The 13,630-nt window shown below is 40.6% G+C and overlaps 1 protein-coding gene across 5 annotated transcripts in view; it reads right to left on the bottom strand.

Annotated features, from left to right (window-relative positions):
* Positions 1 to 951: 951 nt before the first annotated feature.
* GAB3 (GRB2 associated binding protein 3) overlaps positions 952 to 13,630 on the bottom strand; it is a 77,306-nt gene continuing 64,627 nt past the window's right edge. For all 5 annotated transcript variants that reach the window (XM_043459537.1, XM_043459535.1, XM_043459534.1 and 2 more), the window contains 2 exons: positions 5,407 to 5,523; positions 952 to 4,163 (listed from right to left, as the gene is read on the bottom strand). In XM_043459537.1, the coding sequence (XP_043315472.1) occupies positions 4,047 to 4,163; positions 5,407 to 5,523 (234 nt within the window). In that variant the 3' untranslated portion in view covers positions 952 to 4,046. The remainder of the gene's footprint in view (positions 4,164 to 5,406; positions 5,524 to 13,630) is intronic.

Consider the following 13,630-nt stretch of genomic DNA (forward strand, 5'->3'; position numbering starts at 1 on the left):
GATTGGAAAGGCCACCCTGTCTCTTAGGCTCTCCAGTGCCCCATCTGCTGTCAGTGAGGTGCCCATGTGGGAGGGGTCTCTGTCTCAGCTCTGCTCTCTCCCATCGGACTCCCTGCTCCAGACTGCACAGTGCCACTCTTTCTCAGAAAATAAAAACTAAATTTATAAAAACAAATGGCACAATTAAAATAAAGAAATAATAATTAATGCAATTTAAGATCAAGGAAAATAAAGTAGAAACTGGAAACTTAGGGAGGTTCCTGGTGGAGTAAGGGGGCCAGGGCTCAAGGGGCCTGGGGCTCAGAGACCTTCATGTTAGGTTTCCTGGCCCTTGCTTCTCAGGTTAGCCATTTGCAGTAAGCTGCCTGGTCCTTGACCAGGGAGGGTGAGGAAGTTCACGTGGCTTCTCCTCCTTTCTCTCAGCACCAGGAATCCACTTGACTGTAGGGTCTGTGCCTTTGGCCTGGTTCCCCCAAACCCAAGCCCCGGCTACTCTGGTTGTCTCTGCCTTACATCATGGCCTAGAGACGCTGCTGATCCAGCACCCAGGGCAACTGGGAGCATCAACCATGGGGAAAAGAGAGGTGAGGGCACAACAGACCCCTGCTGTGGGGAGGCAGGCTGGGTGCTGTTGCCTTTTAATGTCAGTACCGAAGGTCACCTTATCTGTGGTATCTGGCAGGGCCACTGATTTTACTGTCAACTACGGAAGCTAGTTTCTGACCTCAAAAAATACATGGTTTGGCTGACTAGAAGCAGTGCCTGTTCCAGCCACCTGCTGAACTGCTTGCAGCAAAGTAACATGGATGTGGGGTATTCCATGTGAGTCAGGTTAGGCCTATTGTACTTGATAACAGCAGGAAAGTCTGTTTTCAACACTCAGCCTTCAAAATGTGTTCTGAGTTTTTATCAGAGGTCATTACTTAAAACAAATAAGAGAATGCTTAGGTCATGATTCTTCCTTATAACTTTTATTAATGCCAGAAATGAAATAGTAAAAACAGTGAATTTTTAAAAATCAGCATGATTGCAGATACAAACATGGTTTGAAGAGGAGCCAAGCATGAGGTCTTGAGAGGGGAAAGCCAGGCCTGAAGGGTGCCTTCAGTCTCCCGTGGCACCTAAAAGCCACAATTCAGCTGCTGCTTACTGCATGAAGTGGCCTGGACAGTCAGTCCCCAGGGTCACTCGATGCCCTTGGAGCTGGGCTATGTGCTGGGCCTCAAGTTCCTCCTCCCCATGGAAAGTTTAACTCCCAACATCCTGGGCTTGTGGACTTAGGGAGCTGCAACCATGAAAACCTTCAGCCCCCCTTTTGGCATGACACAACCCCTGACCTGAAGGTATTTCCTAATGAAATGAGACGGAAGGAAATGAAGCAAAAAGGAACTACAGAAAACAATGGAGGATTAATTGATGCCTTTTCCCCTTTATGTTGACGCCCAAATTTTCTAGAAAGGTGTACTATGCACAGTGCACAGACACGCCATGTGCACTTGTGTTGGAATGGTGTCAGAGATTATTTCTTTTTTAAAAGAAAATCCCTCCGAGCCCATCAGAATCATAGCTCTTTATTACATGTGGATTATCTCTGCCAGAAAACAAGATCTGGCTAGCATCCATTGTTGTGATTTATGGTGCCTTTCTCAGGAGCATATGCTGCAGTCAGCTCAAAAACTACCTGTATTTTGGGTCCATGAATTGTTATGTTTTTGTGTAGCCGTCCATTAGCAGTTTTATCAAAGCAAGACATAAACGCATACACCCTGAAAATGAGGGTGAAGTGATATTTGTAAAACCCCAAATCACTTCCAAAAAAGTCACACCACTCAAGTGTCTATTGCTTAGTGCAGTAAACATGTCCCTGGAAACGTTTTGTAGAAAAATATTTCTTTTTTGGTCAATTGGATGACATTTCACTGCTGACATAATTTCAGCTGCATTTACTTTTCCAATCTATCTTCAATGTGGTTAGGTTCTTGATTCTCAGACGTACAAATTTTTCTGCACTGGCCTTTGTCAGGCAGTGATCTAAACACAGGTGGCCCACACATCAGAAAGCCACCATCTATGGGAACTAGCTGTCTGTACCCCTGGATTCTTGCCTGAGGCTCTGTGACTCTTTGCAAGTCACACACGAAGAAGGCAGCTCCTTAACAGGCTCTGGCTGAGGAGCAGGCCATGGGGTCCAGGAGCCCTCTTGTGGCTCCATCCAGACTTACTAAATACTCAACTTAATTAAAGAACTTGGCAATTTCCCCCATCTTTCTCTGGGAAGAAAATGATGTCACGAGATCCTATCATTTTGAACATTAAAATTACTTCTTTTATGGTCTGAAAAAACAAATTTTTGCACTTACATTTGGAGCAGTTTGAAACCCTGTAGCAAAGCCTACAATTGTCCTGACCAATGCTGACTGTCATAGACCTGCCTGCCTACTTCCTCCACCTCATGTGTACAACACAGTGGCAGGACAGGATAACAGTCTCTATTTATTACCCAGTTGTTCAAATTTGTCTTCCAGCTGCAGATGCTCAGAACAATCAGGAAGGGCATTAAGTAAAACCCTGTGCTCAATTGAGCCTTTTTTCTGTACCTCTCCCTGGAACCCCAGTGTCTCATAAAGGAAGGGGTGACAAGGTGCCCTCGTTGCACAGTGGGAACGTTTGCCCTCTCAGGACCTAGTCACCACTAAAGCAGAAGGGGAAAGTTAGGCAAGACCCCTGATACTGGAGCTGGCTGGGTTTGTTTTTTTCCGATCATAACTATCACTTGAAAGCTTAAGTCCAGCACAGGATGACCAGGGATAGTCTTCCCCAGGGTGGCTCACAGGAAATGCACTGCCAAGGGGACCACGTGAACCAAAATGGACTTCATACTGATTTTCAGGAGGTATCTCTGATGGTAACTGCTGATTATGTTCGAGTGCCCTGTTTGAACACCATACGAAGAAACCCTGGTTTGACATGCATACCTTTCAATTATAAAAAGCACCTGCTCAAAATTCTATGAAAAGGAGAGGGGACAATGAGCCATCCCGTGTTTGCATGTATTTCCCACCGGTCTCCAAAGTTACCCTGATTGAGGCAGCGATAGACTGCAGAAGAAGCCTGACTGGCTCTCTTGGCATGATTCATCTTGGGCAAAGTGTTCCCTCCTCCAGTTCTTAGCATCTTTTCCCTCAAAGCTGGAGCAATGATCTCTGCCAAGACTAACTTCTGAGATCTTTTAGGGGAAGAGATGAGATGATGAATGTGAAAGAACACTGGGAAAAGGCCAACAGCAACGGGACACCCAGCCATGGGTGGCTGCTTAAGCACGATGTTCTTAGAGCCACCAGTGTCATGTGATCTGCTCATCGTGGAGCCTGGGACTCAATGCCCCATCACTTGTGTTGTCTTTCTTTGGAGGATAGAAATACTTGTCTGCTGGATTCTTTGGAGTAAGGAGTACATATTCTGTCTCCATCCCTAGGCTTGGTCTCTTGCACTGTGTCTTCCGGTGGGGGCAAGACGGTGTCCAGGTGCATGTCTCCTAGGATAATTTATTATTCCAATGGAAGCACAGGAGAGAGATCAAAAGTTCAAGCATTGGAAGCAAATGATGTCATCTTTTGGGCAGCGATACCAGCTCTAATGTGCACTTCAAATGCTCCATTGGAGATGTTTAACCCAACTTCCGTTTCGATTGTTCCCATCCTGCCCAAATGGAGTTTTCTACATCCCAGTCCATGGCTGTGGAATCCTCTCTCTCTGCTGCTCCTGACTGTGGAGCCAACACCACATTGGTCTGAGGCTCAGCAGAGGCACATGTGGCTGTGACCAGAAATACTGTGATTGGTGGTCGGGGCAGGGGCTGGCCCCCCTGAGAACCCCTCTGGGAGGAGACCACTTCCTGCTCCTCCCCAGTCAGTGTGTACAAATGGGTCCTCTCTCCAAGAGGGTCTCGTCAAGACTCTCTGCGTCTTGACCTGTGTTGAACATCAGTGGGCTTCCAGAGGAAAAACTCAAAGCAAGCCCCGCCTCCCACCTGCAGCCCAACCCTGTCATGCTTTGGACTGCCTCTCATCCGTCCACTCCTGCTTTGTGCTCTGAAGAGCTTGTGTCTTCTGCTCATCCACTTGGACATAGTCCACTCTCTGATCCTCTGAAAGGAGAATTTTCTGAAGGGGGAGAACAAAAAGGTTTTCGTTACACCTCATCGATAAAATTCAGCATGTCCCTGGTGGATTATAGGTTCACGCGTTTGCTGTCCCTTCCTCCTGGGCCATCATATGCAGAAGTGTTACACTCTGTGTGTGTGTGTGTGTGTGTGTGTGTGTGAATCTCTCCTCAACCCTACTCCCTTCAACTTGGCTCTCGCCATCTAACTCACCTTGACCAGTATACTGTGAGCAGAGGTGACACCCTGCAATCCTGCCATCTCTCTTTTTCCTCTGCCAAGACAGTGGCCCCTGAATTGACAATGACCTGAGACACCAAGGCCATGGTTGTGATGGACTGTCCTGTAGGCAACAACTGAGAAGCCTTCGTGGTCGAAAGCCATGGAGGTCTGGGGACTCTCTTCACTGTTTGAATTTACCAGTCTCATCCTGCTGACCAGCTTTTCTGAAGTGTCATTGTAGGTTTTGGGAATGAAATGAAAGGTAAAGGAGAAGTCCCTTCAGCAAAAGGGAAGGGAAGTCTCCCAAACACCTTTCTCCACAAACACAAAATGAAATCATATTGTATATCCTGTTCAGCAAGTTGATTTTCTCATCAAACAATACATTGTTAGCACAGTTTAGACTATGACCATCCTTTGCTCAAAAATATTTAGCTTTTGTCCACTGTTTGCCAGTCATTCATGCCATGTGCAGTGAGTGACAACGGTCAATGGCTAGGGTCTGTTACATGTATTAACTCATTTAATCCTCACAACAGGCTTCAACATAGCTATTATTTCTAATCCCCACTTTACAGACGAGAATACTACGTCAAAACTGCCACCTGCCACTTGAGGCCCTTTATGGAGGGGTTCTGATTGCAACTGAGAGTTTCTGTCCCCAGTGCCTAGAGTTGAGACAAACAAGGCTATCCCTTCTTCCTTCAGCAGACCCTTCCTGTGCCTGGTCTACCATTTACCCCACCCTCATCTCTGCCAGACATTTCCCAACAAACTCTATCGTCCAAGTTTTGAAGAGCATGAACACTACATACATTTATACATAGACATTCAAGAACACACCCCAGAGGGAAAAACACCATGATTTCTGGGAGATTGAATTAGAGCTGATTTTAAGATTCTTCACAGTACAAGTCTTTATGTTTAAGACTCTGCAAAAAGAACACACATGGTGGAATCATCAAAACAAAACCAAACAGAAATGAAATCTCCTGGGAATTCTGATACAGAGTACTTCCTACCTGCTGTACAGGGGCTGGTGACGCTGAGTTGAAGTCCAAGGCTAAATAATCCAGGCTGAATTTCCTCGTCCATGTCACAGCTCCACTGCTCAAGGAGTTGGTTGCTCTGCGCTCCTCCTAGAAACCAATGTCCCAGGATTCAGGTTAACAGTTTCTGGCTGGGCTGCCCAAGGGAAGGCAGCTGAGCATGTCTCTACTTGAGCAGCTGCCCGCAGAAAGTGGATGAGTCCTGTGCAGCTTGGCCTGCACATCACAAGGAGAGCTTGCAAATACAATATGGCTAATTTGGCCTTCACATGAAGCCCTGCCTTTATTCACCATGGAAATGATTGGCCAAAATCTCCCCCAAGAAGAATTTGTTTGATGTATCTGACAGGCTCATGATGCCTGAGAGATTAAATCCTGAAAAGATCAGTCATACTTATGAAAGCTCTAGTAAAGGCATCCCAAGTGCATTTGAAGATACTTTACACAATACAGTGATAACATGTGTGCAACACACACCTATGGCCCTACCAGTCAGCTTCAGAGGTAGAATATACCACTGTTACACGACACATGACACACGTGGAGGAGGACCTGCCCCCTTCTACTGCAGCCTTCTCATCTACAATGGGATGAGCACAATCTCGAATTTAGTGTTTATCACTTCTTTTCTTCTTAAATATGATTTTATGAGTGTGTGAGTGTCCTTAAGTGACATACTGTTTTGTTTTGCGTGTTTTGAACTTTGATCAACAGAGCCATATTGAGTGCATTTTTGGTGACTTCTATTTTCACTCCATTTATACATACTTCACATCCATCCGTGTAAATGCACTAGCCCTATTTCATTTGTTTTCATTATCATAGATGGTTCCATTGCATGATTTATTTAACTATTCCACCAACAATGGTCATTTGGGTTGCTTCCAGTTTGGAGGCTCTTACCAGCATGCACCCAGGGATGTGGGCACCTTCAACTTGACTACCACCCACTTGATCTGGGGGAAAACATATCCTCTTGTGGTTTGATTTTCCATGCCCCTGATAATGTAATCAACTGGCCATCCTTTCATCTACTTGACTCATTTATTTTTCTCTTCTATGAATTATCTGTTTAGATTAGGTTTGGTTTTGCAAATTTTTATACTGAAGTGTTTGTATATTTCTGATTTTTCTCAGTACTTCCTCACATACCTAGGAGAGTGATAATTTGTTGGTAGTGTGTGTTGCTAATAGTCCATCACATTTTATAGCTGGTTTTTCTTTCTTTGTATGGCATTTTTAAATGAAGAATTGTTCTCACTTTTAATGTAATATATCCATATTTTTCTGAGTAGCTTGCTCTTGTATTTTATTTAAAGAATTTTTCCTATGCTGAGGTCATAGTTTGTTTTCCCACACTTTCTCCTAAGTTATTAAGTTTTGTCCTGGGCTCCTCTGGTGGCTCCTTTACATTTAAGTAATAACCTAGCCTGACCTAATAGTAACATATGCTGGTGAAATAAGGATACAATTAATTCTCTTCTCTTTTGTGTGTACCCCATCTGGGAACCAGTCTTTCTCAGTAGTGCAGCCTCTATTCATATACCACTTCCATCTGGATGATCATCTGTATCCTTTATTGTCTTTTTATAATAAACTAGTAAATGTCCATGCTTCCCTGAGTTCTGTGAGCTGCCCTAGCAAAGTAGTCAAACCAAAGAAAGGGGATGTGGGAACCTCCAATTTGTAGCCTGTCAGGCAGAAGCACAGATAACAACCTGGGCTTGTGACTGGCATCTGAAGTTGAAGGGAGTGGGCAGTCTTGTAAAAAAAAAAAAAAAAGACTGAACCCATAACCTGTGGAATCTGATGCTATCTCTGGGTAGAAAGTGTCAGAATCGAGTTGAATTCTCAGACACCTTGCTGGTGTCTGGGAAATGCTTGGTGTTAGTGTGAACCCACTCCAATCAACACCCACGCGTTGGAACTGGCTCCAGAAACCCAAAAGAGCGGTCTTTCTGGCCGGTTTCTTTCATTCAGTATATTGTTTTCAAGGTCCATCCTTGTCATTTCATGGATCTGATTTCATTGTGTGGCTGCTTATATAACATTGCACCATGTATCCATGCTACATTTTATTTACCCATTCATCATTTGGTGAATATCTGGATTGCTTTCATTTCTTGGCTGTTATGAAAAATGCTGCTATGAATGTTCATGTACAAGATGTGGTTGGACTTACTCTTGATTAGGATTTTTTAACCTGCATGAATGAGTGAGGTTGGTATATAATTTTCTATTCATGTCAGTGCTATTTGTTTTGGTATCAAGTTATTTTAGTTTTATAAATAAACTACTTATTTTAGACAGTTTAATTTAGACAGGATAATATGTCTTCTTTTTGCCATTCCTGAAGCAGTTTATATAAGATGGCAGTGATCTCTTCCTTTTGATAGAAAGTGTCTGTAAAGTTTTCAGGGCTTTGTGACCTTTTGTAGTAAAAATCTCCCTACATATTCAGTTTCTCTAATGGTTGTATAACCATTTGTGTTTTCTATTTCTACTTGAGTCAGTTTGTAATAATATTTTTCTGAGACTTTGCCTATTTTCACTAAAGTTTTCATATTCACTACTTTGACGTTGTTCATAATATTCCCACATCTTTATCTCTGATGTATTTGCAGCTATTGCATCCTTTGCATTCCTAATATGTTTATATCCATTGCTTTTTCTTGATTGATTATGTTCAAGTTTAATCTTTCAAAAGAACAAATCAAGTCTGTGCTGATTCTCTCTAATTTTGTTCATTTTTTAAATTTCTGTTCTCACTTTTATTCATTTTCCTTTAATGGGATTTATTTATTTATTTTATTATTATGAAAATTTTCTAATAATCAGTCAAACTGAAGAAAATATGATATGAACACCCATATACCTGCCATCAACATCTACCACTAACATTTGACGCAATAAACTGCTTGTGAGATTTTGGACTGAGGATTGTGAGAAACTGCCATTATGCCTTTCCATATTGATTCTCTATGTTTTTCCTTATCATCTTCTGAAACTCTGGCTGTTTTAGTCTCTCTAACCTGACTGATTAGTGAGTTCACAACTATATTCCAGTTCACTAAACTACTCTTTGGATTCAGCCTGTTTACCTTCACCCATTGAACTTCTAATTTCATCCTTATTTTTATGTCTAGCAGTTCTAAATGGTCTTTTTTAATCCACCTGGTCATTTTAAAATAGTACCTTGTTACTCAGTCCAACTTGCAACCCTTCATCTTATTTTTTAAGTATATAAAACTTATTTATACTTAAGATCTAATATTTTCAATAATGACTTACTTCTAGACTTGATTTTATTGTTTGTAGTTCCTATTGATTCTAGGGGTTTGCAATCTCTCAGTATTTTTAGCTTAAGAGATACCCTTTCTTTTCTTGGCAGTTGAGTTTTGGATTTAAAGAATACATTTAGCAGGACTTCCCTGGTGGTCCAGTGGCTAAGACTCTGTGCTCCCAATTCAGGAGAGGCCTGGGTTTGATCCATAGCCAAGGAATGAAATCCCACATATCACATCTAGGAGTTTACATGTAGCAACTAAAGATCATATATTTTGCAACTAAGACCCAGTGCAGTCAAATAAATAGAAATAAATGTATAAAAATATATTCTCTACTATTTTAAGATTATCTTATATGGTGGTGATGTGTACCTTGGTACTTTCATGGTACCTTGCCTACTAAAGTGCTGCATCAAATTTTTAAAAAGTAGAACAAATGTAGTTCCACTTCCAGCAATGTTAGATTAAATAATTTGACTACCTTCCTGAAGAGAACAGCATTTCTTTGTTTTTTTTTTCCCAATTTTGGTAGACTTTAACTAATTTTTCTAAAATTTTTATAGGAATAGAAAGGACCATAAAATAGCCAAAGAAGTCTTGAGGAGGATAAACAAAGCAGGAGGGCTTCCTTTCCTAGATATTGAGATCTGTCAAGCTACCATAACTAGCAAAGTGTGGTATTGCCCAATGATAGACATGTAGACCAACAAAACAGAATCAAGAGTCCATAAAAAACATACATATATGGATATGGCAAAGAAGGCACTGCAGAATGGTTGTAAATGATAATAACTTTAAATAATCAAACTTATTAAATTAGAGAAACATGGGGGAGAAATAAAACTTGACTTTTACCTCAAATCACATGCAAAAGTTAAATCCAGGTAAATGTGACCTAAATGTGAAAGGTAAAACTATAAAACTTCTAGCAAATAACCAAAATTCACCCAAGATTACATAACTCATGTCAATGGTCCTCCAAGTATTACAGAAATTGAATTCACCCAGATAGTTTCACTGGTGAATTATACCAAAAAAGTTAAAGAATAAATAACACTGCTGCTGCTGCTAAGTTGTTTCAGTCATGTCCGACTCTGTGCGACCCCATAGATGGCAGCCCACCAGGCTCCCCCGTCCCTGGGAGTCTCCAGGCAAGAACACTGGAGTGGACTGCCATTTCCTTCTCCAATGCATGAAAGTGAAAAGTGAAAGTGGAGTCGCTCAGTCATGTCCGACTCTTAGTGACCCCATGGACTGCAGCCTACCAGGCTCCTCCATCCATGGGATTTTCCAGGCAAGAGTACTGGAGTGGGGTGCCATTGTCTTGTCTGATAAATAACACTAATTCTATTCAATCTGTTCCAGAAAGTAGAACACTTCCAGAGGAGACCAGCATTACCTTGATTATAAAATCAGACAGATCAACAACTAATATCAACATAGACACAAAATCCTCAATAAAATGTTAGTGAATCAAATCCAGCAATATATAAAAATAACAATATACCATGACCAAACGAGGTTTATTCAGTGAATAAGAGGATGGTTCAATAAAGATAAATCAGTCTAATCTACACTATAACAGTCTGAAAAAGAAAACTAAGTGATCAGATCAATGAATGTGGAAAAGCATAAAATTCAACATCCATTCATGGTTTAAAAAAAAACCGTCAGCAAACTAGGAATTTTTGTTGTTGTTTAGTTGCTAAGTCGTGTCCAACTCTTTAAGACCCCATAGGCTGTAGCCTGCCAGGCTTCTCTGTCCATGGTATTTCCCAGGCAAGGATACTAGAGTGGGTTGCCATTTCCCTCTCCACGAGATCTTCCAGACCCAGGGATACAACCCACATTTCCTGCATTCCAGGCAGATTCTTTGCCATCTGAGCCGCTAGGGAAGCCCTTAAAACTAGGAATAGAAGAGACCTTACTTAATGTGATAAAGAATGTCTGTAAAATACCTTCAGCTAACATCAGATTTAATAGTGAAAGACTTAATGCTTTCCCCCAAGATGGAAACAAAGAGTTTCATCTCACCACATCTACTCAACATTGCACTGAAGTGTTAGCCTGGCAAGGCAAGCAAAAGAATGTAAGAACACACAGATTGGAAAGAAAGAAATAAAGCACTGTATTCACAGATGAGATGATCATGTACACTGAAAGCCCCAAGGAATCTTAAGAAAATTCAAAATGCCTATAATTAATAAGTGAATTTAGCAAGGTTGCAGGATACAACACTAACACACAGAAAAAAATCAATCATATTTCTATATACCACCAATGGAAGCTGAAGTTACAAAAATGCCATCTAGGACTTTCCTGGTAGTACAGTGGATAAGAATCCACCTGCCAGACGAATGGATAAGGAAGCTGTGGTACATATACACCATGGAATATTACTCAGCCATTAAAAAGAATTCATTTGAATCAGTTCTAATGAGATGGATGAAACTGGAGCCCATTATACAGAGTGAAGTAAGCCAGAAAGATTAAGACCAATACAGTATACTAATGCATATATATGGAATTTAGAAGGATGGTAATGATCACCCTATATGCAAAACAGAAAAGAGACCAGATGTACAGAACAGACTTTTGGACACTGTGGGAGAGGCGAGGGTGGGGATGTTTCAAGAAGAACAGCATCGAAACATTATAATTATTCAAGGGTGAAACAGATCACACCCAAGGTTGGATGCATGAGACAAGTGCCTTGGGCTGGTGCACTGGGAAAACCCAGAGGGGAGTCTAGGTAAGAGAGGGGAGTGGGAGGGGGGGATAGGGTGGTTGGAACTACCATGTAATCCACTGCTGATCTCATCCGTTCAGTCCGTTTATCGACCCATATATTCACTTAGCTAACAGCTTTTGAAATATTGGGTTACAGTATCTAGGCCTTCAACTGAACTAAAAATAATGAATAAAAGGGAGGAGAATCCACACTCGCCAGTGCGCAAGGAGACATAGGAGTGTCAAATTCTTATCCTGGAGATTCAATGCCACCAGGGCAAACTAAAGCCAATGTGCCAACAACTATCTGAACCCGTGTTTCTCTAACGCGCACAATAGCCACAAACTACTTTGAGCGCACCCCACGTACTTTGCACTACTATGTGGCCCACCATGGTCGAGACATAGACGCCGAGTTGGCCTCCACAACCTTTAAGAGAAGCCACTGCAACAAGCAGCCCACACACTGCAACTAGAGAAATCCCACACGCAGCAACAAAGACTCAGTACAGCCATAATATAAATTAATTAATTTAAAAAACACACAAAAAACATTTACAATAGCTCCAAAAATAAAACACTTAGGTAAAGGTATAATAAATTACACGTAAGATCTATATGTTATAAATCACAAAATTCTGAGGAAAAAAAATAAGACATCTGAATAAACAGAGAGATGTATTACATACAAACTGAAAGATTCAGCATAATAAAGATGCTGATTCTCTCCAAATTTATTCATAGATTTAGCACAATTTCAATCAAAAAATCTCATCAGGATATTTTTGTAGGTAAAGAAAAGTTCATTCAAAATCTTATATATGGATAGACAAAGGAAGTAAAATAACAGAATTTAAAAAAAAAAGAATGAGGTTGAAGGAAATATACTTCCCATTAGCAAACTGAATTCAACAATACATTACAAAGACCATACATCATGATCAAGTGGGATTTATCCGAGGAACACAAGGATGGTTCGATATCTGATATACCACATTAACTAACTGAGGAATAAAAACTATATGATCATCTTAATAGAGGCAGAAAAAGCATTTGACAAAATTCAACACTAATTTATGATACAAACTCTTAACAAAGTGAGTACCGAATGAATATATCTTAACATAATAGAAGCCATGTATAACAAGCCTGTAGCTAACATCATACTCAACACTGAAAATCTGAAAACTTTTCCACTAAGATTAGGAACAAGACAAGGATGTTTACTCTTGTCACTTTTACTCAATGTAGTATTGGAAGTCCTAGTCCCAGCAATCAGATAAAAAATATATAAACAAAAGAAATTAAAACTGGAAAGGAAAGAGTAAAACTGTCACCGTTTGCAGATGACATAATACTATATATAGAAAATCTTAATCATACTATCAAAAAACCATTAGAACTCATCAATGAATTTAGGCAAGCTGTAAGATGCAAAATTAACATACAGATCTGTTGCAGTTCTATACACTAACAAGAAACTGTCTTAAAAGAAACTAAGAAAGCAATGCCATTTACAATTTCATCCAAAATAATAAGATATTTAGGAATAAATCTAATTAAAGAGATTCACAAACCATACTCAGGAGACTATAAGACCCTGATGAAAGAAACTGAAGATGAGACAAATAGATGGAAAGATATCCTGAGCTCATGGATTGGAAGAATTAATATTGTAAAAATGTCCACACTCCTCAAGGCATTCTATATATTCAATGCAATTCCTATCAAAATACCAATAGCATTTTTCACAGAACTGGAACAAAAACACTAAAATTTGTATGGAACCATAAAGGACCCAGAATACACAAAAACATCTTGAGAAAGAGAAACAAGAACAAAGCTGGAAGAATCACACTCTCTGACTTCAAACTATAATACAGAGTTAAAATAATCAAAGTAGCATGGTACTGGCACAAAAACAGACACATAGATCAATGGAACAGAATAAAGAAAAATAAACTCATACTTATATGGTCAATTAATCTATGTAAAAGGAGGCAAGAATATACTACCAGGGGGAAAACAGCTTCTTCAATAAATGGTGTTGTGAAAACAGGACAGTTCCATTCAGTTCAGTCGCTGTGCTGTGTTCGACTCCTTGCGACCCCATGGACTGAAGCACGCCAGACTTCCCTGTCCATCACCAACTCCCAGAGCTTGCTCAAACACATGTCCAT

Source organism: Cervus canadensis, chromosome X (genome assembly GCF_019320065.1).
Source record: "Cervus canadensis isolate Bull #8, Minnesota chromosome X, ASM1932006v1, whole genome shotgun sequence".
Classification (NCBI taxonomy): domain Eukaryota; kingdom Metazoa; phylum Chordata; class Mammalia; order Artiodactyla; family Cervidae; genus Cervus; species Cervus canadensis.